This window comes from Malus sylvestris, chromosome 17, assembly GCF_916048215.2.
Source record: "Malus sylvestris chromosome 17, drMalSylv7.2, whole genome shotgun sequence".
Lineage (NCBI taxonomy): Eukaryota > Viridiplantae > Streptophyta > Magnoliopsida > Rosales > Rosaceae > Malus > Malus sylvestris.
In genome coordinates this window covers 33,096,564-33,124,236 of record NC_062276.1, presented here as the reverse complement: position 1 = coordinate 33,124,236, position 27,673 = coordinate 33,096,564, and the positions used below count along the sequence as shown (strand labels likewise).

At 35.1% G+C, this 27,673-nt stretch overlaps 2 protein-coding genes across 3 annotated transcripts; both read right to left on the bottom strand.

Annotated features, from left to right (window-relative positions):
- Positions 1 to 2,148: 2,148 nt before the first annotated feature.
- Positions 2,149 to 4,579, bottom strand: LOC126612558 (WRKY transcription factor 23-like). 2 transcript variants are annotated; one of them, XR_007619159.1, is made up of 4 exons: positions 3,891 to 4,579; positions 3,526 to 3,669; positions 2,697 to 3,339; positions 2,149 to 2,445 (listed from the first exon to the last, which is right to left on the bottom strand). XR_007619159.1 is itself a non-coding variant. In XM_050281007.1 (3 exons), exons 1-3 carry the CDS (start codon positions 4,337 to 4,339, stop codon positions 2,892 to 2,894), a joined length of 1,041 nt encoding a protein of 346 aa, XP_050136964.1. In that variant the 5' UTR covers positions 4,340 to 4,579; the 3' UTR covers positions 2,149 to 2,891. The 2 variants fall into 2 exon arrangements, 1 of the variants encoding a protein (XP_050136964.1); XM_050281007.1 differs by having other exon boundaries at positions 2,149 to 3,339.
- Positions 4,580 to 16,436: 11,857 nt separating this feature from the next.
- On the bottom strand, positions 16,437 to 17,144 carry LOC126612557 (transcription factor UPBEAT1-like). The gene has a single exon (XM_050281006.1). It carries the CDS (start codon positions 16,980 to 16,982, stop codon positions 16,599 to 16,601), a length of 384 nt encoding a protein of 127 aa, XP_050136963.1. The 5' UTR covers positions 16,983 to 17,144; the 3' UTR covers positions 16,437 to 16,598.
- Positions 17,145 to 27,673: the final 10,529 nt, after the last annotated feature.

The following is a 27,673-nucleotide window of genomic DNA, read 5'->3' as shown; positions in this document are numbered from 1 at the left end:
AGAATCAAATCTAAGATCTCTCATTACAAGTAAAGAGGAATATCACTAGACTGTAATACTAAATGACAGTATACACGTGTTTATATATTTTCAAATTATATTTCTGTTTTATATGGCATATGATTCTCTTTTTTCCGACTGTTCTTTTTTTTTTTTCGTTGTTTTTAATAAGAAACAATCGTAGTTTTATTCATCACTACAATTTTTAAGGAGGACATTCTGGAGTAGCTCCGGAGCGTTCTCAAACCAACAACTGGTAAAATTGGAAGTAAAGGCAAACTTGAGCGTTCTATGTGTCCTTACATTACGTATGTATGAACATGACAAGCTTTTGATGCAACAAAAACCATAGGCTTGTTTTATTGTCTTCAACAAGCAAATCAAAGGCGGAAGAACCACCCTGCGGACTTCCGAGAGCTTTGGGTTACCTGCAAAGCATCACCACCCTGTAAAGCATCACCTTACAATATGACTAGCTGCTAATTCCATTCCAAGGCCAAACAAACACCTTCTCGTCATTTTGTTGAGAATAAATCTTACATTTGTTAATTGATTTTATGGTGGAAACTCAACTTTATTCATGGTATTAGAGCAAGTTGTCTCATGTGTGAAGCCCAACAGCCACACGTGCTCCACGTCACCTGAGTTATGTTGTCTACGTGTTAGTCTTGAAAATTCATCATACGTGAGGGGGCGTGTTCAGAATGAGTGCAACACTGATGTGAATAGAGACCTTGCATAGGCTTATAAAATGTTGGGCTACTCCCTATATTGTCAAATAGTTTTATGGTGGAACCTTAACTTTCTTCACCTTTCTTACTTGAACAGTTACGATTAAGTCATATCAATATTTTGTGTTGACTTCTTTCAATCTTATTCTTCTGCAATCTTTTCTTATTTGAATGGTTACAATTAAATCATGTCAATATTTTGTGTTGACAAAAATAAAAGTGTGAGATGGACAAGAAGATGAGGGGATTTGGAGGCGTAATATTCAACAATTCACTATATTTATAATTTATATACAAGATACAGCTACTCATATTTCCATTTGCGCGACTCCACCATTTTAGTGTGGTGGAGAGAATTTGTGTAAGCTGGAGAGGCACGAGACGGAGACCATCAGGATCCAGGTGCCCCACCAAATCCTCTTTAGACCTCACATCCAGAGCATAAGGCCCTTGGTTTAGGGAATTTTGACTGTTCAAGAGAGAAAAAGAGATCATGATCCTTGTTTTGTATGAGGTGAGTCAGCGAAATTATTTAATAGGTTACTGTCGAATTCAATTTAAGTAGCCTGAATTACTAGTTTTTTAAGCTTCGGATGGTGAGATCCGAAGATGATCTCTATCCTTGCCCGAAATTTGTACCATAGACCAATTATTTTACATATAATTTGAAGTAATTATTCCCAATTAGAAAGTTTATCTTTGGCGCTCACCGCCCATCTGATGTGAAGTTGATCATCCACTCAACATGTTTGTAATTTATCTTGTGTTTGCTGAACTTTTTGAAGATTCTACCCAAACCAAGCGTCTTTGTTCGGTTCCCACCCATTTTACCAAAAGGGAAAAAGAAAGAGAACCAAGTGGTGGAGAAATGTGCCACACACTATCCAACCAATTCTCTCTCGATGCCAATTGGATTAAGATTTTCCACCAACTAAAGAAGAGATATTTGGAGGATTCCCTTTATAGTAATGTTTAAAGATGATATTACAGAGGACAAGGACTCATTAAATCAGTCATAATTTGTTTGACGGTGATTATAATTCGATGTTCTTTATTCCAATAAGTAAATAAAATGAATATGAAGACGGTGCGACAGTAATTATTAATATCTATAATATCACTGCAGAGAGTCGAAATCCACATTTCCGATCTCATTATTATTCAAATTCAATGAATCGAATGTGGAGGGTGAGATTTGTTGGCATACAACAAAAGAGGGCATGTGAAGTGAATTCCCTTTCTCTAGAATAACGCTTTTATGGGAATTCTCATGAGAGAATGTTTTTTCCTTAATTAAAACGATATTCTACTTTAAAATAACTTGAAGTGAATTGTTACGACACTCTAAAATTTTCATTTTACACTCAAAACTTTTTATAATTAGAAAGAAAAATACAATTGTGATGAGTGAATGAGATTTTTGAAATGCTAATAATAACAGTTATCGAACTTGAATTATTAGATGCATGAGAGAGGGTACATTCGTTTTGATCAATGTAAGCTGTATTCATGTTTACACTTCTGCTGTAACTTCATAAAACTTGTTAAATACGCAGTTTCCAGTGCATATGGTGTTATACAGAGAAACAAGAAGTCGACCAAAAAGAGAAAGAGAAGTAGGTGTGGAGAGTCTGGAGACTGTCCAACATCCTAACCCTCAAATCATGACCGCCCGCAGTGCTGACTAGTATCCAAATCAAATCAATGCACATTCCTTCAACAAGAAAAACAAAGATATAAGGACAAACAAGACGTCAGACAATCGAACTAAATAAACAACCCCCCATTTTTCTCTATTTACCATAATCAGCCTCCTCCTCACCTCTCTCTCTCCTCTTTTAGGCTCTCTTCCACACAAACCCCACAAACCCCCAAAAGGGAAAAACACGGGAAAAAAAAGAAGAAGATCAAAACAGAAAGAGGTAAAAGAAATAGAAAGAAAAACTAGCTACTGCCTATTAGTACCTGCATTGGATTCAAAAGTCCATGTTCCATCCATGTTACAAAACATAACCATCATCTGGATCACCATCTTAACACAGAAAGTCAGTAAGCAAGCTAAATAGTACATAATTAAGTAGCACTGATGGATTGGAATGATCTCACTATCTGATGATGATCTCATATATATATATATATATATATAAGGGTATATATCTTCTACTCTTGCTTCAGCATATGAGAGGGGACTATGTCTTGAAGAAGGCCATGGTCAGCTAACAAAGCAGAACCGGTTGCCGGAGAGCAAAACCGCCTTTCGGGATGAAGAAAGCCCGTGGTACTAGTAGCATTTGTAAACAATGAAGAGCCATTCACATAATAATCACCAAAATTAATTGGTGCCGATGAAGGCGAAGAGGAGTTGTTATCTGCAAATGGTTGTACTTGTTGATAGTCATGAGTAAATAGGGTTCTTGTGGGGATTAATGGCATCTCAAAGTTATTAGCTGGAAAAGCAGAAGCCGCAGGGAGAGTTGGGCGAGGCAGGAGGGGGCTGCGATGAGTGTGTTGGCCTTCATAAGTAGTTACAACAATGCTCGGATCATCGAAAGATCGCTCCACTCGCTTCTTCACATTACATGATGCACTTGTGCACCGATAGTAACTCCTACAAAACATATTATCATTTCATCACATCACCAACATTTAATTATGAAATACATATATATATATAATTGAGATTCTGATTGAAAACCCATTATTAAATTAATCTCCTGGTTTTGATACATTCAAATTAACCAACAATGCAGAATTTCAAATGGAAGTGATTAATTTGGCTCTGAAGTTTTAGTACCTGGGAAAGGGGCTATTTTTGACAGCTTTTTGGCCGTACTTTCTCCATCTGTAGCCATCTTCCAGATGATCAACTTCGCTCTTTGTCATGAATGCAAATCTGGGTTCTCTCGGCCTTTTCTGACTCGTCTTCTTTGCTTTCAACCTTTTCTCCAATCCCAACACAAGAAATTACAAATGCATTAATATCTCACCCTTCACAAGGCTTTTATTAATTTGACTTACCCTTTTACCCAAAATCCCAAAAATTTCAATTTCCCAGAAAACCCATCTCTATCTTGATCTGTTATGAAATGGGTTAATCTCTCAAACACAAAACTTAAAGCAAAGGAAAGCAAGAAAATAATTAAAAAGTAAAAAACTCACTCTTTCTTGGTCTTTTGTTGCTCATGATGTTCTTCTTCTTCATTACTTTTCTCTTGGTCTGTAGCAGCTTTATGATCAGTGTGTTCTTCGTTCACTGCCTCGCTTGATTCCGACGATATCGATGAAGAGTTTGGTGTTGTAGGCTGCTGATTCAAAGAGGAGTAGTCAGTAGATAACTGATCTTTTCCTCCCATTGTGGAAGCTAATGAAGGCAGGGCTGTCGATGGTGTCTGAGGCAGATAATCAAACAGGGAAGTGGGGCAACAGTCCTGTCCAACCCCAACCCCCAAAAGTTCCATAAACCCTAAAGATGAACTCTTTTCTCCTTCACAGAAATCAAACATGCCTGCAAATGGTGATGTGGTAAGTCCACCTCCTCCTCCTCCCCCATTCATATTGTTGCTATTAATTTTGTCCTCCCTCTTCACCACATCCTTCTTCACATTCATAGCTCACTCTCAGTACACACACTACTATCTATACTTCTTCAAATCCTAGAGATAGAAAGAGAGTAAGAGAGAGAAACTGGGCTTTGTTTGTCTTAGAGAGAGAGAGAGAGAGAGAGAGTAGGGTAGGGTCTGATCTGGTTTATAAAATTTTTGGGAGAGAGGGAGGAGAGAGTTTTGGGGGAGGATTGTGAGAGAGTGAGAGAGTTTTGGGTTGGCCTCAAACATTGACCGGCAATTGGAGGTGCAGGGTTTTGTACGGAGAAAGACAGATTTTGCAGTGGCAAAAAAAAAATTGAATGCATTGCATGGTTCCGACAAACCGGCGACGCTTTCATACTTGGACCTTTGACCGTTTAACCAGTTTATTTATTTATTTTTTATTTTTGTAATGTGAAGAGGGTTTCGTTACGCGTTACCTTCTTACGGCTACACAGACTACATGAATGTGAACCAAGCTTCTTCTTAGCGAGCTTTTGATTATTTGATAATTGTAATCCTTATCGACTTAATTAAATTTAATTAAGATAATGTTTGGAAGATTAAAATTTTAAACTAAATTCACAAATTAAACGATATGTCACCAATAAAAAATGAGCAAGCTAATCAATACTCAGAGATGACGTTGAGGGGGAGCAAAATGTGCAGTCGCACATGGCTTAAAATTTTAAGGAGCCCCCAAAATTTTTGTCACCTAAGATTTATATGTAATAATGTTTTATATTTAAAAATTGCTTTTGTTATATAATAATGTTCTATATTTAAAAATTATTTTTGTTAGCGCTTTAAATCTCATCGTGCATTCCTTATAAGCTTAATTTTTTTCCTTTCAAAATATAAAATTTGGAATACAATGAGATATTTTTAATGACAATAATAACACCTTAAAAAGGGTTTGTTTTTTCAATTTTATTATATAATAATGTTATATATTGAAATGAAACTTTAAAGTTAGAGTTTTTGAAGTTTTTTTTTTCTTGTTTGGTTGTTTAAGATTGAACTGCTTTTAATTATTTAGTGAACATTATGTTTGTAGCTCTTTTTACTCATTATTAATGACATTTTTAAACTTGTAATCAGTGAGTTCTAAACTTTGTTTTGATTTAAGTGATTACTTTCTAGCGTCAATACATTGTCCTACATTTTTTTTAAATTATATTAAGTAGGGGCCTTTTTATAAATTTCGGACAGAGCACTCAAAATCTCATAGACGGCCCTGTCAACACTTAAGTAATAATCTAATTATCAACATTGATATCATTTAGTTTAAAATTTTAGTATCCCAAGCATTATCCATTTAAATATAATCAAAGCAAAACCATATTATGAAATGTAGGAGAATTAATTAATGGGAATGTAGTGGCCTTTTGTAATTGGTGTTGCAGGTGAAGTATATGATGGAGGATATGTTATATCCACGATGAATAAATTAATTAACTAGAATAATAATTACGGGATTGACTTCATAATATATATTACTTTATTTGAAGATAAGAGAGAGATACTTAGATACAGAGAGTGAGAGAGAGAGAGTTTCACACTTCACAACCGCAGCAAAACGGTGTTAATATTACACAGAAATCCCCACACTTACTGAAACACTACAGCTAAGTTCTTCCTGTTTTTTTTTTTTTTAAGAGATCATCGTCAGTCCACTGTTTTGGGGGCACAAAGACTCACAGATCATCTCTAAAAGAATTAGCAATTTTTTTTTAAAGTGTCCTTTGCTAATTCATTTGGCACTTTTATCCTATTCTTAAAATTTATCATTCAATCCATTATTCAACAACTCTTCAGATTTTATCATTCACTTTAAAATACTATTATCTTTAACTTATTTTATCTTTTGGGCTCCAAATTTTTAACCTCCTTATGCAAAATAATATTCTTGAATAAAGCATATTGGGGAACCAATTTGCTAACTTGAAGACAACTGATCTTGTATACTAATTGGGTTGCTACCTCCGTTAAAGATGCATTTTTCCTACGTGACATAACAAATTTAACTTTGCTACCCAACTGCTACCTCCTTAGAGATGCTCTATAGTAGGCAGACAACCTTTTTAACTGATTCAGAATGCTCAAATTAGGAAATTTTTTAGTAATAGTCTAAGTTTTGAGATCAATCGGACTAGGAGCACATAACTAGTCACATTGATATTCATTTATACGACCCAACAAATATTGAACCAATCACATTGATATTCATTTACACGACCCAACAAATATTGAGTTTACCATGAACAGACATTAATGCAATTATAAGTGAACTATTCAATATAAATTATATTTTGTTTAATTTAATTTTCGATATGAGATTACATTGTTCAACAATAACATCAGAATAATTAAGAGAGTATCTACTAAACCAAAAATAATATCCATAATCCTTATCGCAAATAAAATCAGTGGATAGGACGAACTTTAGGTGGAAATTATGTAGAACGTAACCAAATTTATATCCCATACGGTAAGAGTATCAACTTTTTTTAAGGTGTGAAATCATGTTTTCTTAAAATGTATAAGTGTATTATATTCCTTTAGATATAGTCGGTGATAAAAACCCTACTTTGATCTTGCACCGAATAGAGATAAAAAAAAATAAAAATACGTACAGGAGTAAAGAAAAAATAAAGAGAAAACAGGAGTAAAGAAAAAATAAAGAGAAAACAGATGAAAATCCCAAGGAAACAATCGTCTTCTCTCTTTTCTCTTTTGGTGGTGAAAAGTGTGCTTGTGTAGGGCAAAGTTCACCCGTGCACGTGTGGCGTACTACGCACACGAACACACGAGAGACACAAGGATAACATGCTGACACAATTTCCGTGTAACCCCGACTAAATTTGCATGCTCTAATTATGTTGTTTCCAACTTCTTCTTTGTTTTTTTTTTTGTAGGAAACTTTTAAGGGAAGGGATCCTCATATTTTTATAGAAGTAAAGATTAGTTGTGGAGTTCATACAACATCAAACTTTAACAATTCGAACCGTCTATTTTTCAAGTTGAACCTCATAGATCATCATTGTAAAATATTAGTCGAATCGGAAATGTTTAAGACATCTGATTAAGTTCAAAGAAATTAACGAATACTTTGTTATATAAGAAACAATTTATCTTGATTATTAAATAGGCAAATAGTTTCGGATTGAATTAAATTTTTGTAAGAATGATTTATGAATCGAGATTTAAAAAATAAACGGTTCGAATCGTTGAAGTTCGATGTGGAGTGAACCCCACACCTAATCCCTATTTTTTTTAAAAAAAATGGGAATCCCTTTGCATAAAAGGCCTATTTCTTGGTAAAACAATAATCATTTCATATTCTTATTAATATATTTCGAGTAAGAAAGTTTAGTATGTGCTCTCAATCTGAGTTCGAATTTCTACGAATATTCTATTAGTTGCTGTCTATGTTTAACGTATTATTTGACTCGAAAGAGATAAAAGTACAACAGATCTCATTTAACATCGAAGCTGCATAATAAGAAAATCAATTTGCTATCAATATATGGTGGATAATTCTTATATTTTAAATAAAATGTTCACAATATTTTGATCACTTTCTTGTTCTTTTGATTTTATTGAGCGCCATTCATGCATGCCAAATGAAAAAAGAACAAAATCATTGAACATCTTAGTCTTTTGCATATATGATTGTCCTCTCCTAGACTTTCTTAACAAAAGGCCGTGGGTGTTGATGCATCGATCCCGATAATAATATCATTTTAAACTGGATTCACTGAAGCATATATATGCATACTGAGGTCATAATGCTTTTATGTGAGCTACGATATTCCAAGAAACCATCATTGCAACGGCCCTCTTTCTATTATTATTCTTTAGTATATAAATCTTACTTGCGCAAGTTTCTTGTATGATTGATGTTGTTATCGACACACTTTTTTTTAACGTGTCTGAAATACTGGATAGTACGTCTTATGTTATAAATGCAAGAAGGGTTTTTTATTATCTTTTTCATGTATTTTTTTTTAGGAAAACTAATTAAAAGGGCTTGAAAACTTTGAGTTTTAATGATAAGGACAAAATAAAGGGTAAAGTGAATAGTACCAGGATTGACTTTTTAGTGTAAAAATTTGGTTTTTCGTTAAAGTGAACAGTACCGAGTGCTTTTCGTTAAAGTTCCCTTTTTTTTTTTACATTTGTAATTATATATGACGTATGTTCTAAGCATACAGAAAAATCTTTCATTGTTATCCAACACTAATCCAGTAGAGCATTGTCAATACATATTAGAAGGCTTGACTACTAGACTGTTGAGTATGTAAGAAAACAGAGTACAAATATAGAAAGAATAAAGAGAAGGTGGTGTATTAACCCACTCCTTTTCATCTTCAACACCCTTTCTTAATTTTTAGTTATAAGATATAATAAGTTTATTTGGTTTGGTTTTCCTAATGGCTGTGATTTTCTTGGAGATCAAATCTTAAGGTTCCACCAAGTACACCAAGGTATACAATCCGGATATTTGAAATTTGATCAAACAGCTACAAACATGAATTTATTTTAAAAATTACAATAATTTTAGCTGTTAGATCAAATTTTAAAAATCTTAATTGGGTGTCTTGGTGGACTTCGTGAAAATGATCCGAGATGATCCCTTCCCAAATCTTAACGCGGTTTTGGAATTTTTTCGGTTTCTTAGATAACACGCTTTCGAGATCCTGCGGTCTAAATCTGACATTACATAACACGCTTTTGGAATATTTTGGTTGTCTTCATCAGCTGAAGATTTTTTTTTAATCTTTTATTCTTTACTTTTTTTTTTCAAATAAATATATGCGTAATATTGAAATGGTAGTAGCCAAGTAATCTACTGGATATGATTGTCAAAATAAATTAATTAATATTAGTAGGCAACTGTTTGACTAGTATTGCATATTGCATACATTTAGGCGCTCAAAAACAGGCAAAACGAAATACTAATTTAATTTTTTTTTTTTTAACTAACGATATTATTTACATTAAGAATGTGGGGAAGTGAATCTCATAATGAGTTAGCAATATTATGGTTCAAGTTCACCTTTAAAAAAGAATCAAACCTAAGACATTTTACTTAAAAATGAAAATAATACAACTAAACCATAGTACTAAATGTCAAACAAAATACCAGTTAAATAAAAAGTTTTTGTTTTGTTTTGAAAAGTCTCCTCCTTCCGTTACAAGCCCAAGTTCTGGACTCAGAAACCAAGATTTGACCAAGGTCACCAGTCCATGGCTCCTATCTGAAGTCCTAAACCATATACCCATATTTACCCTTGTCAAAAAGCCTGGCATGCACCACGCATACCCAAAATATATAATTTATAAATGATTTGTGACACTAGTAGTTGCAAGGAGTTCGTAACTTGAGTTATATTGAGTTGTAGGAATGTAAATTAGTTCCAACAATTGGATCGTTCTACTTGTATTTGACATGTTTAAGTTTGTAAAGTAAAAAATCGAACCAAAAAACAAAGAGTTTGTAAAGTAAAACGAGTTGAGCTCAAATAAAATAATAGACATTTCTTGACCAGCCAGACTCGAATTGGTTCCACAAATGAGCTGAGCACAAAAATAGAGGAAACATTGGATTCAAGCTTCAGCATATAGCTCGAAGCTTAATTCAACTTGAGCTAAGCTTGAACTTAAGGGTGCTATTTACACACCCTTTTTAATCATTGAGTTTCGAATTAAATAAATTGAAAATAATCAAATGATGAAAACTAATAAACGTGTGTGAAAGATAAAAAAAAAATGTAAATATCACGATTCTAATTCAAATCGAGCTTGAGCACGTGCATACTCTTTAAGTATTTGTTCTATGAGCTATTGGCCGGATTCTTATATAATTGTTAAAACAGAAAGACGTCAACATTACTAATTAGCTAAAATATAATTCGAGAGGAGGAGATGTAACGATAAGTGTGAAAGTAAACGCTCTACCACTTCACCGTTTGAGACCCCACCAAAGATAACATATGCTGGATAGCATTTGGTCCATATTGAACCATCCACTAAGATCAATGCCCATCGATTGACAGGGATTTGTAGTTAATAAGTTTGGCATAGTGTCTCCCATCTCTACCACAAGCACAAAAGCTTGTCATAAGAATATCTCCTCTCTCTCTCTCTCTCTCTCTCTCTCTCTCTCTCTCTCTCTCTCACGATTTTAATTAGTGGTGCAATCTGCACGTTCTTCTTAATTTTTGGTTGTCGGATTTGATAAATTGAAAAAGATTAATGAAAAAAAATTAATAAGGATATATGGAGCGGTGGTTTCACCTGGTAGGCCGGGAATGTCCGACTAATCAATTTATGTAGAATTTGTGAATAGCACTACCCTTCTTAATTACATGATCTTTCTTTCTTTTTCCTTTTAAAGCATGGTTATCTAATATAAAATTGGAGAAGAAATGAACTGAAGAACTTATAAATAGAGAGTTGATTTAATTCCTGATTTTTTTTTGTATTTGATTATAAATTTAAACAAGAAACTCACGCATTTCTGATTTTATATTTGTTAGTAAATAATATGAAAAAGTTACAAAATAAAATGATTCTTATACCCATAAATGTACGCAAAAAACTCAAAAAGTGAAAAGATTTTAATTCATATTTTTATTGTAATTAAACATACGTGCTTGTATTTTTGTTTTATTTCCGTTCTAAATCATGAAAGAGGCATTGAAGGAAAGAGTGACTAATCAACTGCCTCCACTATTGCCCGGTCATAAGCTAAAATTTCTTGTAACTCTTTCGTTCATGCCTTACAATTGGCTACATATTTCTAACTCCCACCAAACGTTACTTTATTTAAACTTAATCACCCACTGGAACCCTCACACTACCAACAATTTAATTAATTAAATCACAAACTTTTACATGCTTGTATATAATATATATATTTAACAAGGGTAATGTTAGGGTTACCAAATTTTGTAAACTAAATGATGTGGATATTGATGATTGGATTCTTATTTAAATATTGATTAACGTGCTTATTTCCTATTGTGCCACATCATTTGGTTTACAAACTTGGTTTTCCTAGCGTTATCTAATGGGTAATGCTAAGGAGATTGAATTTGTAAACAAAATTTTGTAAAGTAAACGACATGGGTAATGTTAGGGTTATCAAATTTTGTAAACCAAATGATGTCAAAGTTGATGATTGAATTATAACTTGAGCATTGATAAATGTGCTCGTTTTTATTAGTGACATATCATTTAGTTTGTAAATTTAATTTATTTTTTTTCAATTAACAAAGAAAACTCCATAATTAATTAATTTTGTTGTTTCTATTTTTCAAAGCTCGCAAGTTCTAGAAGTTTGACAGACATGGTATCGTGTGAAGCTTTTTATCTGTTTGATGTGTGTCTGACTGGTGAACGCGTTACTTTTGGTTGGTGTGGTCATATTTCGTGAGTCATCATTCTTAACCTCATCTGCATATTCTCTGTTGAAAAGTTGAGGTGCGACCCACATGGGAATGGGATGGGAGGAAGTCAAAAGCTTAAACCATTCGGCATTCGGCATTCGGCTGGGGTTGAATATAAATTTGCATGTAAACGAAATAGACAATTTATCTCGAAAATGAGTTGTTGTATTGTGCCCTTCTTGATAGAATATGAATTCTGCAAAACTCGGGTTTCATCGTAAAATTAATTAATTAATAATATAGAATAGAACTATTTTTTTATAAAGATATATAAAGTTTCAAAAAAAATTTACTTGAAATTCACACTTTCTATACCTTCTCTCAATTACTTGAAGTTTAGAACTAATGCGATTTCCGCAAACTAATTAAAGCAAAAATAACATAAATATATATAATTCGTTTTAGTATTAACTTGGGTAAAGCAAAAGGAATTCTGAGCCTAGACGCAAGTAGCTAGTTATCCAAACATTCTGGTTACGGGCAGAAAGTCCTAACTAGAAATTTGAAGAAGGTCCAAATGTTGAACATATTTATTTTAGTGCATGTACTTAAGTGAATAATTTTAACTGATTTTGGTGCTTAGGATTGAATTTGATTGTGTAATTTTCATAAAGTTCAAGACGTGTAAGAAATTTATTTATTTATTATTATTTTTTTTTTTTGAGAGAAATGATGATTGTACTGGTAAAGGATTACAGATGGAGGGAGAAAACTTGGCTCATGTCTGGAGATTCCTCAAGCCAAGTATTTTTGAGTTAAGAGACATCCAGAAGTGAGTCAAACGGTGAGAAATTTCATAAGCTTGAAATAAGAAATGAATTTAGATGAAATGAGTATGGTAGAATTTTTTTTGGAGGAAAAGAATATGAAAATTTGAATTTCGGAGGGATTGGAGTAAGTTTCATTAGGCATGAAACATTGTCACGTTATATTACTTTCACTTAAATTATAACACTTGTATTTATCTTTTATTAATATAATTTAAAAGGTTAGAAGTAAGATATATCAACCATATGATTTATCGTTATGCTAAAACGTAAAATAGTAACACTATATGACAGTATTCTCTATGCATAAAAATATCGTAAATGACCTATTTGTTGCCCAAAAAGCTAACTATCTTAGACACCCCCCCAAAAAAAAAAAGTGCTCATCATGGTCTTTTAAAAGAAGATTTGATATAAACTCAAAAGGTCTTATGTTTAAGATTAAAAGGAACTTTATAAAGATGGTCAGCCTATATTTGAGGATGTGAAAGTAAAAGAGTTTCATATTGGTGAAAGGAGAAATATTGAAATGGCTTATAAGAGGTTGAAGTACTCCCCATATTGCCAATTGGTTTTATGGTGAAACCTCAACTTCTTTATGATATTAAAGCAGGTTAACCATGTGTGAAGCCTAACAGCCACATGTTTGACTTGAAAATTCACCACACGTGAGGGAGCTTTGTGAGGGTGTGAAGGTAAAAGAGTCCCACATCGGAGAAATGAGAAACCTTGTAAAGGTTTATAAGAGTTTAGACTACTTGTCATATTGCTAATTGATTTTACGGTAGAACCTTAATTTTCTTCATATATAAGATAGACATATTACATGTTGAATTTAGAGCAAAACAAGAGGTCACACATACTAAAGAAACACAACAATGCCTTGCAATTACAATCTCATCAAGAATACAATATAAGATAACACCCATGTGATCTAAACTTTGCAAGTCGGAAAACTACTATAATGACATCACGAGTAAAACACCACACTACCCTTCGATGATCTTGCAAATGCCAGCAAAAGAAGCCCTATAAGTCACCTCTAACAAACGTTGTACTTTCTCTTCACACAGTTATTTGTCAAGTACACAAACTATTAAACCGCCACCACATAATGGTGTATCACACCCCTAACATTAATCCATGCACCTCAAATTTTATGTTCGATTTCCTCATTTTTTTGTTATAACTTAAATAAAAACGTAAAATAAACACGAAATTAGGTTTTACTAATAGCCATGATACAAAATAAAGATGGATCATTAATTCAAGGCATGACATTGCATACTTGATCAGAATTCCCACTATAGTTGTTCATTTGATAGTAGCATGCATTGCATTCATTGCACATGATGTAAGTAAAGCCACTGCCCCTAAGTATATTACACGGAGAAGGAAAAAAGGCAAAAGGGCAAAAATCCCCATGAACCCCATGAACCCCATACCTTGTGAACAGAGGACTCCAGCTCTGGAAATATTACCGGATCCCAAAAGAAGATACCAAAGCTGATTCACATGCATGGACAACATCATGGCAGATGGGGCAGCAGCTGACATCGTTTCGTCTTTGTACTACTTTGGTTGGCGCTGCCGACATACCTTTTCGTCTTTGTACTACTAATTCGATTTTGCTTCACACAACTGAACACACGTTGTTATTCATTGTCGTGATTCATGAAACTTACATGTCATTTGGGTTCAGTCCATTTCACATTGCAAAAATAATAACAAAGGTGTTTTTCATTAAAAAAATAATAAAATTGGTTTTATTAGCGACCAAAGATAGTCCTGCTATGAAAATATTCTCTCGTAGCTCTCTTTCACGAAAATACCCTCAGCTTACTTACTATTTACTTGAGCAACACACTCCAATCTACAAACCAGTCCAACTTAATTACCTTACCATATAGGGCGAGCATGCATGTCTGGTCCCTTATGGCCCGTAATGGCACATAAGGCCTTTTAACTGGTCCTTTCATAATGGCCTGCACAACCAAGACAGTGAGTGGCCCCGAAGTGAAGGTGAAGTTGAGTTTGATTATGAAGGTGGGAGCTCAAAATCCCTTTGACCGTGGAGGAGAAAGAGGAACGGACAATGGAGGACCCGGAAGTGTCGACAACGTCGGCGGAAGCGACACTATTTACTAGATATTGTTGATATGTGATCAACATTTGGTACGAATAGGTCGGTAAAACATTGTTAATTTGACGTTGATATTGACGCCATAAACATTGACACGAAGATTATGTGTACCTCTACGAGAGCTAGGATCAAGCTTAAAATCATCACTATTAAGGGAATTCACCTTTGACCATGAGAGGTAAATGTTTCCTTAGCCAAGAAACTCTAGCTAGAAATTCCCATTCGTCCACTAAATCTAACTTAGACATCGAAGTGCTTTTGGTTCATAAACATGTGTAATAAGAGCTCACACTATCACACTATCACACGTCTTTTCATTTGAGATTATACGGTTGAGTGAATTCTCCTTATCATTTATTTTGGTATTTTTGCAAAATGATAAAATAGGCACTAAGGAAGAGTGCTATTATACTCACCTATATCCTATTTTCCTAGTCACCTTATATTAATTTAAAATCAATATTTTAATTATAAGGTAGGTGAAATAAAATATGCCAAGTAAATTGGCATTACATCACCCTTAAAAGAAAAAACCATATGGCCTTATATATATATATGTTGTTTATGGTTGCCTTAGATATGATGACTAATTAAACTTAATAAACACCAAATGGAGAAATGGATTTCCACTAGTATTTTGTTTGTTCAAGTGAAGGTAGAAGTTAAATTACTAATAGAGAAAATAAATCTCCACGAAAATTGTAGGATTGAGAGGGATAATTTTTTTTATGGCTAATTTTTCCTTTCTTCATTTAAAACAAAAAAGAAAATTCTTCATTCAAGATTGATTAAATCTAGTGAGTCATCTTATACATGTCAATCCTAAACAACAACAAAGAACAATTTACATGGCATTCACAACTTGTCGTCTCATGCTAATGAAATAAGGACAAGTGGATAAAAACTCACACGTCTTTATTTTATTGGCACATAACACCACTATAATGGTGTAACTGGTGTACTCATGCCTTATAATTATCGCACAAACGAGAACTATGTGTCCACCAGAGCAATGTTTGAAAGGCCACTTATCATCCTTTACAGTCCACGTTACAATCTGGGCTGAAAATTAACTTAAGTTTGGGCTCGTCACCACAACGTCAGGTCATCAAACCGGGGGAAAAAAACATATTGGAATAAATCGCAATTAATTTAGGTAGGTGATTTTTACACATACACACCCCACCCCTTTTTATTTTTATTGTCTGATTGAATTATACAAACGAAAACAACAAATGTAATTAATCTATTGTGTGTGAGAAGCTAAAAACGGTGTGTTTAATATTTTCCAAACATCCAGAAAACACGAAACCAAAATAAATACATATATTTGCAAGGACAAAGGGGTGGTTTGGGAGTGAGGTGCTTAAAAAAAAAGTACCCATGAAAAAAAAGTGTGAGGGTTTTAGGTGTTTGGTAAACTAAAAAAAAAGGGCTAATTTTGGAAGCTGCTGTGAGAATAAGCTGAAATCAAAGGAAAAAGCTGAAGCTGCTATTTGCAGCTTTAGAAAACTGGTTTTTTTTCAAAGCACACGGAGCTACAGTGCTCCTTTAATGAAAAGACCCACTATTAGACTATTTTTTTTTCCAAAAGCACTTTTACAAAAAAGTTTACCAAACACTGCTGATTTATTTCACAGCCGCTTATTCTTACAGCACAACCGCTTATTCTCACAGCAGTTTTTTTTCAAAACACAACAATACCAAACCAGCCCAAAATGTAATCAGCTACATTCACTAAACCACTTACACAATGATCAACTCAAGTTACTATTTATTATTTAACACAATAAACAATCCTCTATATGAGATAAATCACAAGAAAGCAGAAGAAGAAAAAAGAAGAAAGATACTTTTTAAATAAGTAAAAAAATAAAGAATACTATTCTCTAATTTACACAATGAATTTTGAGCAATCACTGATGATCAGAACCTGCTGCGAATGCTTGAACCATAATCTGCATGAGCCTGACTCTAGTTTGCAAGGACAAAATGTAATCAGCTGTGTCTCTGAAAAGTCCATCCAACCCCGTCGAATCATCACTGTTTGGAATCAGTCCCTTCAAAGTTTTCACCCTTCGTTTGATCCCAATATAGCGCCTGCTTGCACTTTGTAGGCGTGTCCCCGTCTTCTTCTTCTTCAAGATCCTTCTTCTTGGCGATCTCTTGTTCCTCACAACCACTCCACCACTTTCCCGTGTGATGTTCCACAATGCCCCATTTGTGTAGGACTTTCCCTCGTTTTCTAGGACCGTGCCCTTTAAACCAAGGGAAACAAGGAGAGGCTGTTGAGAACCCATGAATCCTGCGATGACTGAATCCGAAGTTTAAGCCTTCCACGTGTCAAGTTGGTTGTAAAAATGAAAACAAACGACTACTATGACAGAACTGGCAGAATGGGTGGGGGTTTTTATAGGATATAACTGTTAACTTGGTTGGCGGCCATTAAGGATAATACATTTTAATTAGTGCAAATTAACTAATGAGAGAATGAAGGGGTGGGGACCACAAGGGGCAATTTCACAGAAGGACTCCAAGGGAATAGGGGGATAATTGAACGGGATGGTGCCAAGTGTAGCTATATATTGGTGGTGTTTGCTAGTTTGTTGCTTTGGGCATGTTCTCCAACTTCTGCACATGCAACCACATGAGTCTTGTAATTTCACCACCTAAGCCCCTCCCTTAAACCACCACCTTTCATCACGCCTATCCCATGGAAAACACCCTGGATTATTCCTCCCCCACCTTTCCAAATTCAATGCCATAGATAATCATATCTGTGAATTGCTATTGGGGTCCTTAATTAATTTCCTCACGATTCCAGCTCGATCAAACATGGCAATCCACATTTATATATGATAAACCTAATTTTCTAGTTTCTAGGGTTTCTTGGTGGTTGGGCCGGCCTTGTTTCCAGGCAGGAAACCTATATTAAATAAAAGGAATTGGAGAAGCTGCAGAAATACCATTTGGGTTGAGAATTGGGTGGACAAATTAGATCTTGATGTTGGGATAAGGTAGATTTGGTTCTGACATTCATGAACCCTAGTTTCCATCAAAGTGATGATTGATGTCTCTCAAGTCTTAGAAAAATAATTATTCCTAATTCATTTAGCCATGTTTTGTAACATGCATGCATGCCTGTTATATCATAGTACCCCCGGGAAACTTTAAACTTGGACAATCTTACTGAAAGATGCATGCATCTTCTGTCACTCATAAACTTTCGTTGGAGATATATATACCATATACCGCTCCAAGCTTCATTGGATATATATTGGCGGAATCCTATTACTTAGTTCTTGTTTAATATTTCTCAGCAAAACTACTTAGCAGTATATATATAATGGTTTATAAAAAATTTATGTCTATTGATCTTTCTTCAATTCTTCATCTAACGATCGGAAACTTAAAAGAATGTGTGAAAAATAAAAAGAAGTGTGTAGATAACACCACCCTAAGAACAAGGCCGGCAGCAAGCAGCAATGTTTCAGCCGCATGCAATGCATGTCCAGTATTAGATCGTTTACACGTTACCGTAAATAAATCAAAAGCAAACCTTCTAAATTTTTAATCATATTTTCATCCTTTTGGTGATAATCTGATTGGTCTAGAATGATGCTGTTTAATACTTCAGTTTATTTATTCTTTTTCCAATAAATCCCAAATTCTACTAACCCTAAACTCAAAACTTTTATCGGTTAAACCTCCAAATTAAACTTAGGGTAATGCTAGGGAGACTAGGTGTAAACTAAATGATATGGAAGTTGATGATTGGATTATTAATGTTTACTAACGTACTTATTTTCTATTAGTGACATATCATTTAGTTTGCAATTTAGTTTACAAATTTTGTCAACCTATCATTACTCATTAAAGTTAACCCTTTCATAGAAAACAACGTCGTTTTAGATGGGGATTGATTCTTTTGGAGCGATCTAACGACTTCAATTAATGTCTCCTGGTGGTTCAGTTAATCTACAAGCTATTGCTTAGCTTTGGGATTAAGCATGAGCCAAAGAACACGATGCACATGTATATGCGGTTACCATATCTGGCCAGCATTATCGAAGTCCATAGATCGAATGGTTCTAAAATATGCCACGCTACAAATCTTGGAACAGGGCTCCAGCTAGCTAGGGATACTTAGTTATAATGATTGTGCTAATTATTAAATATATCGATCAACCAATGGATAGGAAATTAGGGTGTCCTGATATTCTTGTCATCCTTTGGTTGGTGTTTATATACTATTTTAATGTGTATATGTACTAATTGGAAAATATAAACTCGGTTTAACAAAACAAACACATTTTGTGACGGCTATGCACATGGGGATTTATCCTAACCCTAGCTAGTAGTCATGCAAAGCATTATTGTTTCATCAATATTCTTAATTTTGCAAGGCCATGTAATTGTGAAACTAGTAATTAAAGAAATTACTTTTAGCAAAGCTGCTATGTGGACTTCATTTGTTAAGTGTGTGAGTTAGGGTGTTTAAACGTATACTATTAGCCAGTAACTAATTAATACGATGCTAATTACTCGTTTCAATTGACTCAATAAAATAATTTTTTGATATGAACCATACATTTTTTAAGTCCACGTTCACGTATCATATACTTGCAAAAATTCACTAAAAAAGAAAACGTTTAGCCCTTTGATGGTTATGGTGTATATTTAATTGTTTATCAATAATTAGGGTACGATTAGATAAGTAAACAACTTTTAATGTGAACTTTTATAAGGATGTTCTTTCAATAAAAGCTAAATAATGATCAATTCAGATTATTATGAGAAATATTGTGGAATAAACCTATACTCAACAAAGTTAGGTACGAACTTGTTGACATGTCTCCATCTTAGGAAAAGTATTAGATGAATTCTGCACGAGGAGAAATATATTTTATGTAAAAGTTTTCAGTGAACATGGAAGCTTGACACTTAGTTAGCTGAAATGGATAAACTAATCACCTACACTTTAGCACAATCGTGTCCAACTTAATGGGCAGCTACACCTCTCCCCCAAAACCATCATCTAGAAATATGCAGACACTTAATTATGTTCTCAATTATTATTATTTTTCCCCCTAATGAGTTGTTGGCTTTGTGACCATCATTATGATTAACCAACGCAATACAATATTCCCTTGTAATCAAGGAGTAAGTAAGCAATCAAATGTTCTATACGTGCATAGGAAGAGTATTAATTGTGAATTTTCGGCCTTAATTCTTCTTTTTCTCCTTCTTCCTTGAAATTCTGGTGTTATGTTTGCCTTGTCATGCTTATGCAGGGTACTTTAGGAACCAAACTAAGGGAAATGATCATCTCCAAATCCCCTTCCACCTAATCCACTTAGTCTGGGATCCGGGCTGTTGAAATTTGATCAAACAACTACAAACATGGGGCCCCTTTAAAAGTGATAATAACTGTAGCCGTTAGATCAAATTTCAATAGCTCGGATCCCGAACTAGGTGGATTAGGTGGAAAGGGATTCGAAGAGGATCCCTTTCCCAAATTAAGGTGCAGGTGTGCTGTGGTGGCCACCTACGTGGCGCATGAAAAGCTTGCTCTACATATCGACATTCCTCATGTTCATGCGTATGGCGACGTGCTCACATGAGAAAACATGATTTTTGCATTCAATAATGAAACATCATTATTTCTCCTTTGGTTTTTATGTTTTTCCTCCTTAGTTTCTTTAGCATTCCTAATGAATCGTGCATCTAGATTTTCCTTCAAAACTTAAAACTTTCAATTAGTAAATAATTGGTAATTATAGTACTATATAAGGGTGGGGTTTTTGTGCACTTAGGCCATCTCCCACATAAGCCCCTTCTCTCTATCCTCTCTTTTTAACTCTTTATTAAACAAATGATATTTTAGAGAGCTAAAGCATAGTCTGGACTATGTTTAGTCCTCCATGGTTGGATGTTTGGAGATAGCCTTGGTCAAGGAGGGTGGAGAAAATGGTATAGCCCGGCTCCCTACTAGAAATTAATTTGGCTTAGCCCGCGTTGGGAGGCCACAGCAAGGGAACTATGGCATTCTAGTGGTGACAACATTTCTTATCACGATGGATCTGTCATATCCATCTCCATAATAGTAAAACTCAATTATCTCTATAATCACAAAGTAATCGTCGAGTACTCTCCATAACCATTCTTGCCAATAACGAATTTTCCATCGATGCCACTAACACTGTTCTACCTTTGTCAAGATTAATAAAAATTGAATTGGGTTAGTTATTTAGCGATTAAAAAAAATATGAAAAAAACATTCTCAATGTCAAGCAACATAAAAACTAAGATTAAGAATCTAACCAGTAAACAAATACCCGTAGAATTATTTCAGCTTACAGATAAACTCATGAAGGGATAATTCATTGTCAACGTTCATATTATTTTGATATTCTGTAATTATCTAAAAGATAGAGTTGTGTATTAGCTAGTGTAATTATGTCATAGGTTTTTAGACTTATCCCAATTAGAGTTTCATTCTCCGTAAATGACTTCATGTGAAGTAGTTACCCATAAAACCGATTAGTAATTTGAATCAAAATTTATAAACTTGATCCTTGTTTGTGTAACAATTATTCCTCATCCCTGCAGAGTTCACAACACCTATATAATGACATTGGTCTTTCTTGGATATATAGTCAAATAATCAATACAAAAAGATTGCCAAACAGATAAATTAACCTCTTAACCTAAATTAACCTCTTGAGAAAGATTGAATTATTCTAATAAAAAAAAGGATAAAAATAAAGACAAAACAAGCATGCCTAGCTAGGTCGGACAATAAAATTCTACATCTTGAGTCAAGGGAGCCAAAATCGAGCCATAGTTCTCTCCTCTGAAAGGAACTCCTCTTTTTTGAATGTCAAATCATATTCCTCCTGGTTATAATGATGACGGCAATAAGTTCCATTAGCTTCAAATGCCTTCACAAGCTTGAAGAACAACGTCTTTATTGGTTGATCCTCAAGATCCGCACAAGCTTTGTAGTTGAGCAGAATATTATGAGCTCTAGTGCGGAAAAACCCTAAAACAAAATCTTCAAAACCCATAGGCAGGCACTTCAACATCCTAACCATAGCTTCACAAGTTTGCACAAAAACTCTTTTGTGCAACTTTGAGTTGGATTTCTCTCCACCGAGTCGCGGATACTCACTATTGAGGTAGGGTTTACCGTTCAAAAGAACCAATTGTTGAATCGAAACAAGTGTCTCCAATATATTAGATTGTTTCAAAATAACCCCTTCAAGCGAAATGTTGCCGCTTTTAGGCAAGTTAGGGTTGAAATCAAGGCCATAAGAGTGGTAAAACAGTTGGGGAGGCTGAGTGGGAGAATTGCTAGGAAAGAATATGTCAAATAAAAACAAGCCTTGGTGATAAGGAGCACCCTCTCGACCAACTATCACAGCTCTCACGACATCAATCCTTGATTCATAAGCCCTTACAAAAATTGAACTTGGGAGACCTTGCCTTAGGATTCCGCGTTCTTCTTGAATCCGTTTGACTAGTACTGCGTCTATACAATTATAAAACGGCTTCTCGCGGAAGTAATGATCATAAGGAGGGTAAGCACTCATAGAAAAGTTGTTGAACTCATGGAACCTCTTCTCCACCCTATCTTTTATTTCTTCAATTTCTCCATAAAACTTCGACGATGTCTCTTTTATTTCTTCAATTTCCCCATAAAAATTCGACGTTGTCGGACGTTCTTCCAATGCTTCTTCCCCAATCTCCCCATGATTAAGCTTTGGTGTTGGTTTGGACTTAAACTCCCACTCCTTCACGATCGGGATCGATGGTTTGAACGTCTCTTGGAACCTATAATAACTATCAATCCCATAAAAGTTCATTGCTTTGATATTCTTGTTAACTATCTTCAAAAAACTTTCTCGCATCCGTTACAGTCTACCACAACTCTGGTATCTAATATATATAGAACTACCGACAATATATATATATATATATATATATATATATATATATATTTATTTATTGTTGTATAAATCATTAGTAGATTGTATTTAGGATACTAAAAGATCTATTTCTTTTATAATTGTATTACTTTCAAGAGAAGCAATCCGATCCAGTTTACTGTAAATAAATCCCAAATAATGGGAAATATGCATCACATAAATTCTTTAACCCTCTCTTTCTCTCTGCTGCACACCTCTCTCTCTCCAAGTAAAATAGGCAACTATATATATATATAAATATGTATATAACTTTTTCTTTGCTTTGAGTAAGTAATAATCGGAAAACCAAATTCTAAAAGGAATGAAAGAATTAAAATTAAGGGTGGCGTTATCCACATATTTTTTTTTACTTCTTACATATTCTTTATTAATATATGTCGTTTGATTTTTTTTTTTTCATTCAATGATCCGACCAAAAATTGAGAAGGGTATGTGAAAGATAAAAAAAGGTATGTAGATAGCACCCAAACCAAACTGGATCGTTTAAATAAAGGACAGCCTTGTTTGATATTCACGTTTGAGCAATCCTAGTTGCGTTCCTATTACAGAGATCTAAACATGGCCATTTGTGCCACTTAGTACTACGGTCTTGTGGTATTCACTTGTAAATGAGAAGTCTTAGGTTGAATTCTCTTCAAAGACGAATTTGAACTACATTATTACTAGTCCATTGCGAAATCATTCCCTCCCCTTAGTATAGATAATATCATTTGTTAAAAAAAAAAAAAAAACAAACAAACAAACGTGGCCGTTGGTAAGATTATGCCTTTCGTTGAATTTTTTTTATTTTTTTATTTTTTTCATGGAACAAATGATGCAACAACTAACCGAATTTGAGACTCTATTAATTTTACTAGCATATGGGTACACACAAAGTGTGTGTGAAAACTTTTTATTTTTGTTTTTGAAATAGGAGAGTGGAAGAGAGTGATAGAGAATGTGAGAGTGGGAATTTTTTTTTTAATTTTATTTTAATTAGAGATATGTTAGGATTACATGTAGGTGATGCTTTGAAAAAAAAAACAGCAAAATTTGGTTGTGCGAAATTACATTTTTGCACCCATATTTCTTATTCATGTTCTGTTTTAATTAGAGGGTTAAACTGGTAATTTCATAAGATTTTGGTTGACAATGAGTGTTTTATTAATTAGTAGAGATTTATTTAGTTAAGGATCATTTGGGAATATTTTAAAAATAGTAAAAAGCGCTTTGGGGAAAATGTTTTTGGAACTAATCCTTAGTAAAAATGCAAGTGAATATGAAGAAGCACTTGAAGTGCTTCCTACAATAGCCACATAACTGGTGCTTCTTGTAGGAACCACGTGCTTTTGGAACCTAAAACTATTTTCTCTAAAAGCATTTTTAATCATTTTAAAAGTACTTCAAAACAAATCCTTAATTAGTATAACACCGTTGACAATTATTAAAGTTAGGGAGCAACACTTTCAAAATCAAATTAAGAAAGAAAAGAATGTCCAAATCTTTGACAATAAATTGCATGGTATTGCATATTGAAATAGGAACTCTTTGGATTCCTTTCATCCAAATCTTTTAGATTCTTCAATCATATCTGTTCAACAAAAAATAGAACGGCCAAAAATTAATTTTCTTTTCTACATTTCCTGTTCTTCCCTCTTTTCACTTCTCTCTTCGACTCTCTCCTATCTCTATCTCCTCTCTCTATCTGTGCTAGCGACATAACCAACCTCTATTTCTTTGCGAGTAACCTTCTCCCGAACATAATGATAATCTACCTCAACATGGCGCATTCTGGTTTGATAAACAGGATTCGAAGCAACTGCGATTGCACTGATATTGTCGCACCAGAGACGAGGTGGGGGTAACTGTAAATGTAAATCACGGAAAAGGTTGCGAAACCACGACAAATGCGCAGAAGTGTAAGCTAGTTGACGATACTCATCTTCGGTGCTTGATCTGGAAACACCACGTTGCTTTTTCGAACTCCAGGAAATTAAATTATCCCCGACAAAGATACAGTGGCCGCCAGTGGAACGACGGTCATCCGGATCGCCGGCATAATCGGCGTCAGCAAATGCGGTGAGATGAAGATTGCTGGGTTTGTAAATTAAGGCGTGATCGTGAGTACCTTTTAAATACCACAAAATGCGTTTCACTGCAGCCCAGTGTGCAGTAGTGGGAGAGTGCATGAACTGGCACACTTGGTTAACAGCGTAGGCAATATCAGGCCGAGTAAATAAAAGGTATTGGAGGGCACCAACAATACTGCAGAAGGTAGTGCCATCGGAGAGCGGCTCACCATCATATAAACTCAAACGTCGACCACTGGAGACGGGCGTGGAGAGGGGCTTGGCGTCAATCATGTTGGTTTTCTTGAGAAGATCCATAATGTACTTGGACTGAGTGAGATACATGGCAGAAGGCGTCTGTGAAACCTCCATGCCCAAAAAATAATGTAACGGCCCAAAATCTTTCATTGCAAATTGATGTCCAAGCTGTTTGATGAACTGAGACAACTGAGCACCATTGTTACCCGTGATTAAAATATCATCAACATAAATTAATAGATAAATGATGGTAGACCCATCAAAATATGTAAACAGGAAGGAGTCGGCTTGTGAAGAAACGAATCCCAAGTCTTCAAGTTTGTGGGAGAAACATTGAAACCAAGCACGGGGTGCTTGTTTCAAGCCATATAAAGATTTTCGAAGATGACACACATGAGAGGGGAATTGAGGATCAATAAACCCCGCAGGCTGGCGCATGTAAACTTCCTCATTTAAGGTCCCATGAAGAAAAGCATTCTGAACATCAAGTTGACGAATAGGCCACTGAAAATGAAGGGAAATGGAGAGAATTAACCGAATAGTGGCGTGAGTAACAATAGGACTAAAAGTCTCCCCAAAGTCAATTCCCTCTTGCTGATGAAAGTCGTTGGCAACAAGGCGCGCTTTGAAACGCTCAATGTAACCATTGAACCGCTTTTTGATACGATAGGCCCATTTATTTGGCAACACATTCATTGAAGACTTGTAGGGAACCAAAGTCCACGTCTTTGTGAGCTGTAAAGCGTTGAATTCATCTGCCATGGCCTGGCGCCACTGTGGAAATTTATTTGCCTGTGAGAAACAAGATGGCTCAACCAAAGAACTGGTAACATCAGTGATGCAAGCATATCGAGGATTAGGTTTACGAATTCCCTGTTGACCACGCGTGATCATGCCATGAGTGGAGTGTGGAGTGTGTGAGGACACGTTGGTTGGTCCAGTATTCAAGGGATTGGGTGGAGTGATGGTGTGGGAAGGAAAGTCTAAGGTAGAGAGAGGTAGGGTAGGAGTAGGATTGGAAGCAGAAGGCAGTGGATGGGATAAGGTGGCAGGGATATGGGGTAAAGTATGTGGTGGGGTACGGGTAGGAGTAGGAGGGATAGGGTTAGGTGGGATAAAGTGAAATGGGTCAATGTCCATGACATGGTCTGAGGCAACGGTGGAGGACAAAGGTGGAGTAGTAAGTTCTTGATATGGAAAACACTTTTCATTAAATACAACATGACGAGACATGAAAAACTTTCCTGTGGAAGGATCAAAACATTTGTAACCTTGATAATTTAAAGAGTAACCTAAGAAAATGCATTGTTTGGAACGAAATTGGAGTTTATGAGTAGTGTATGGACGTAAATATGGAAAACAAGCACAACCAAAGACTTTGAGAAAATCATACTGTGGCGATTTAGAAAATAATTTTTGGAAGGGAGAGATGCCATTTAAATTTTTTGTTGGAAGACGATTAATGAGATAGTTGGCGGTGTGAAAAGCATCATCCCAGAAAGTTTGGGGAAGAGAAGCGTGGGCAAGGAGCGTTAAACCAGTTTCGACAATATGTCGATGTTTTCTCTCTGCAAGACCGTTTTGCTCAGGATGATGTGGACAACTAAGGCGATGATGAATGCCATTTTGTAAAAAAAAATTGCTTAAAAGAGGAATTGACAAACTCTCCTCCGCCATCAGATTGGAAAATTTTAATTCTAGTGTCAAACATGTTTTCAACCTGCTTTTTAAACGCCACAAAGGTGTGAAAAACCTCATATTTTAACTTTAAGGGATAGAGCCATGCATAACGAGAAAAATCATCCACAAAGACAACATAATACTTGTAACCATTAATGGAATAAAAAGGAGAAATCCATACATCCGAATGTATTAATTCAAGAGGAAAAGATGACACTGATGAAGACAAATTGAAAGGCAACTTATGACTTTTGCCCAAAGGACATGATGAACAAAAATCATAAGTGGCAGTACCAGTTAATGGTAATTTATTTTTAGAAATTATACGACGTAAAACCGAAAAAGCTGGGTGACCTAGCCTAGAATGCCAAATGGCATCCGACACTCTAACACCAATGAATGCAGAGACTCCATTGTTGACCACAGAAGAACTTGAAAAAGGATAAAAGCCATTTCTACTCCGGCCTTGTAAAAGCGTCCTCCCCGTTTGAAGGTCCTGGACACGGTAGGAGGTTGGATATAATGTTAGTGAACAATTATTATCTTTGGTAAATTGATTAATGGAGATAACATTAGTAGAGGCATTAGGGCAGTGTAAGCTGTTAGGTAGAGTGAAAGAATGGTTGGGTGTTTGAATAGAGGAAGTACTAACGTGAGAAATGTGCAAACCTGATCCATCAACCACTCCATGGACATTATCAGAACCAGTGTATGGGCGGGGATTGGAAACTGTATTCAAATCTTTGGTGATGTGAGCATTGGCTCCAGAGTCAAAGAGCCAGTTCTGAGGGCCAGAGGACGTAGCAGAAGCTGGAGGAGGTACGGCAGCAGCATATGCTTGCAGACGAGGAGCAGGGACACGTCCTTCATAGGCCATATTCAGCCTATTGAAACAATCAATAGCAGAATGGCCATGACGAGTGCAGATTTGGCACTGAATGCGCCCACCATTTTGAGCCTGAGGTGGATGGGCCCTGAGAACACCATCATGAGCAGGGCGAGGGTGAGGAGCAT

What these genes read in the sequence shown, in the direction of transcription:
- LOC126612558 (XM_050281007.1), bottom strand. Translation starts at nt 4,339, where the DNA reads ATGAATGTGAAGAAGGATGTGGTGAAGAGGGAGGACAAAATTAATAGC. An exon ending in CAACAAAAGACCAAGAAAGA is followed by an intron (nt 3,670 to 3,890) that starts GTGAGTTTTTTA and finishes ATTGGAGAAAAG; the next exon opens with GTTGAAAGCAAAGAAGACGA. An exon ending in AAAAATAGCCCCTTTCCCAG is followed by an intron (nt 3,340 to 3,525) that starts GTACTAAAACTT and finishes TATGTTTTGTAG; the next exon opens with GAGTTACTATCGGTGCACAA.
- LOC126612557 (XM_050281006.1), bottom strand. Translation starts at nt 16,982, where the DNA reads ATGGGTTCTCAACAGCCTCTCCTTGTTTCCCTTGGTTTAAAGGGCACG.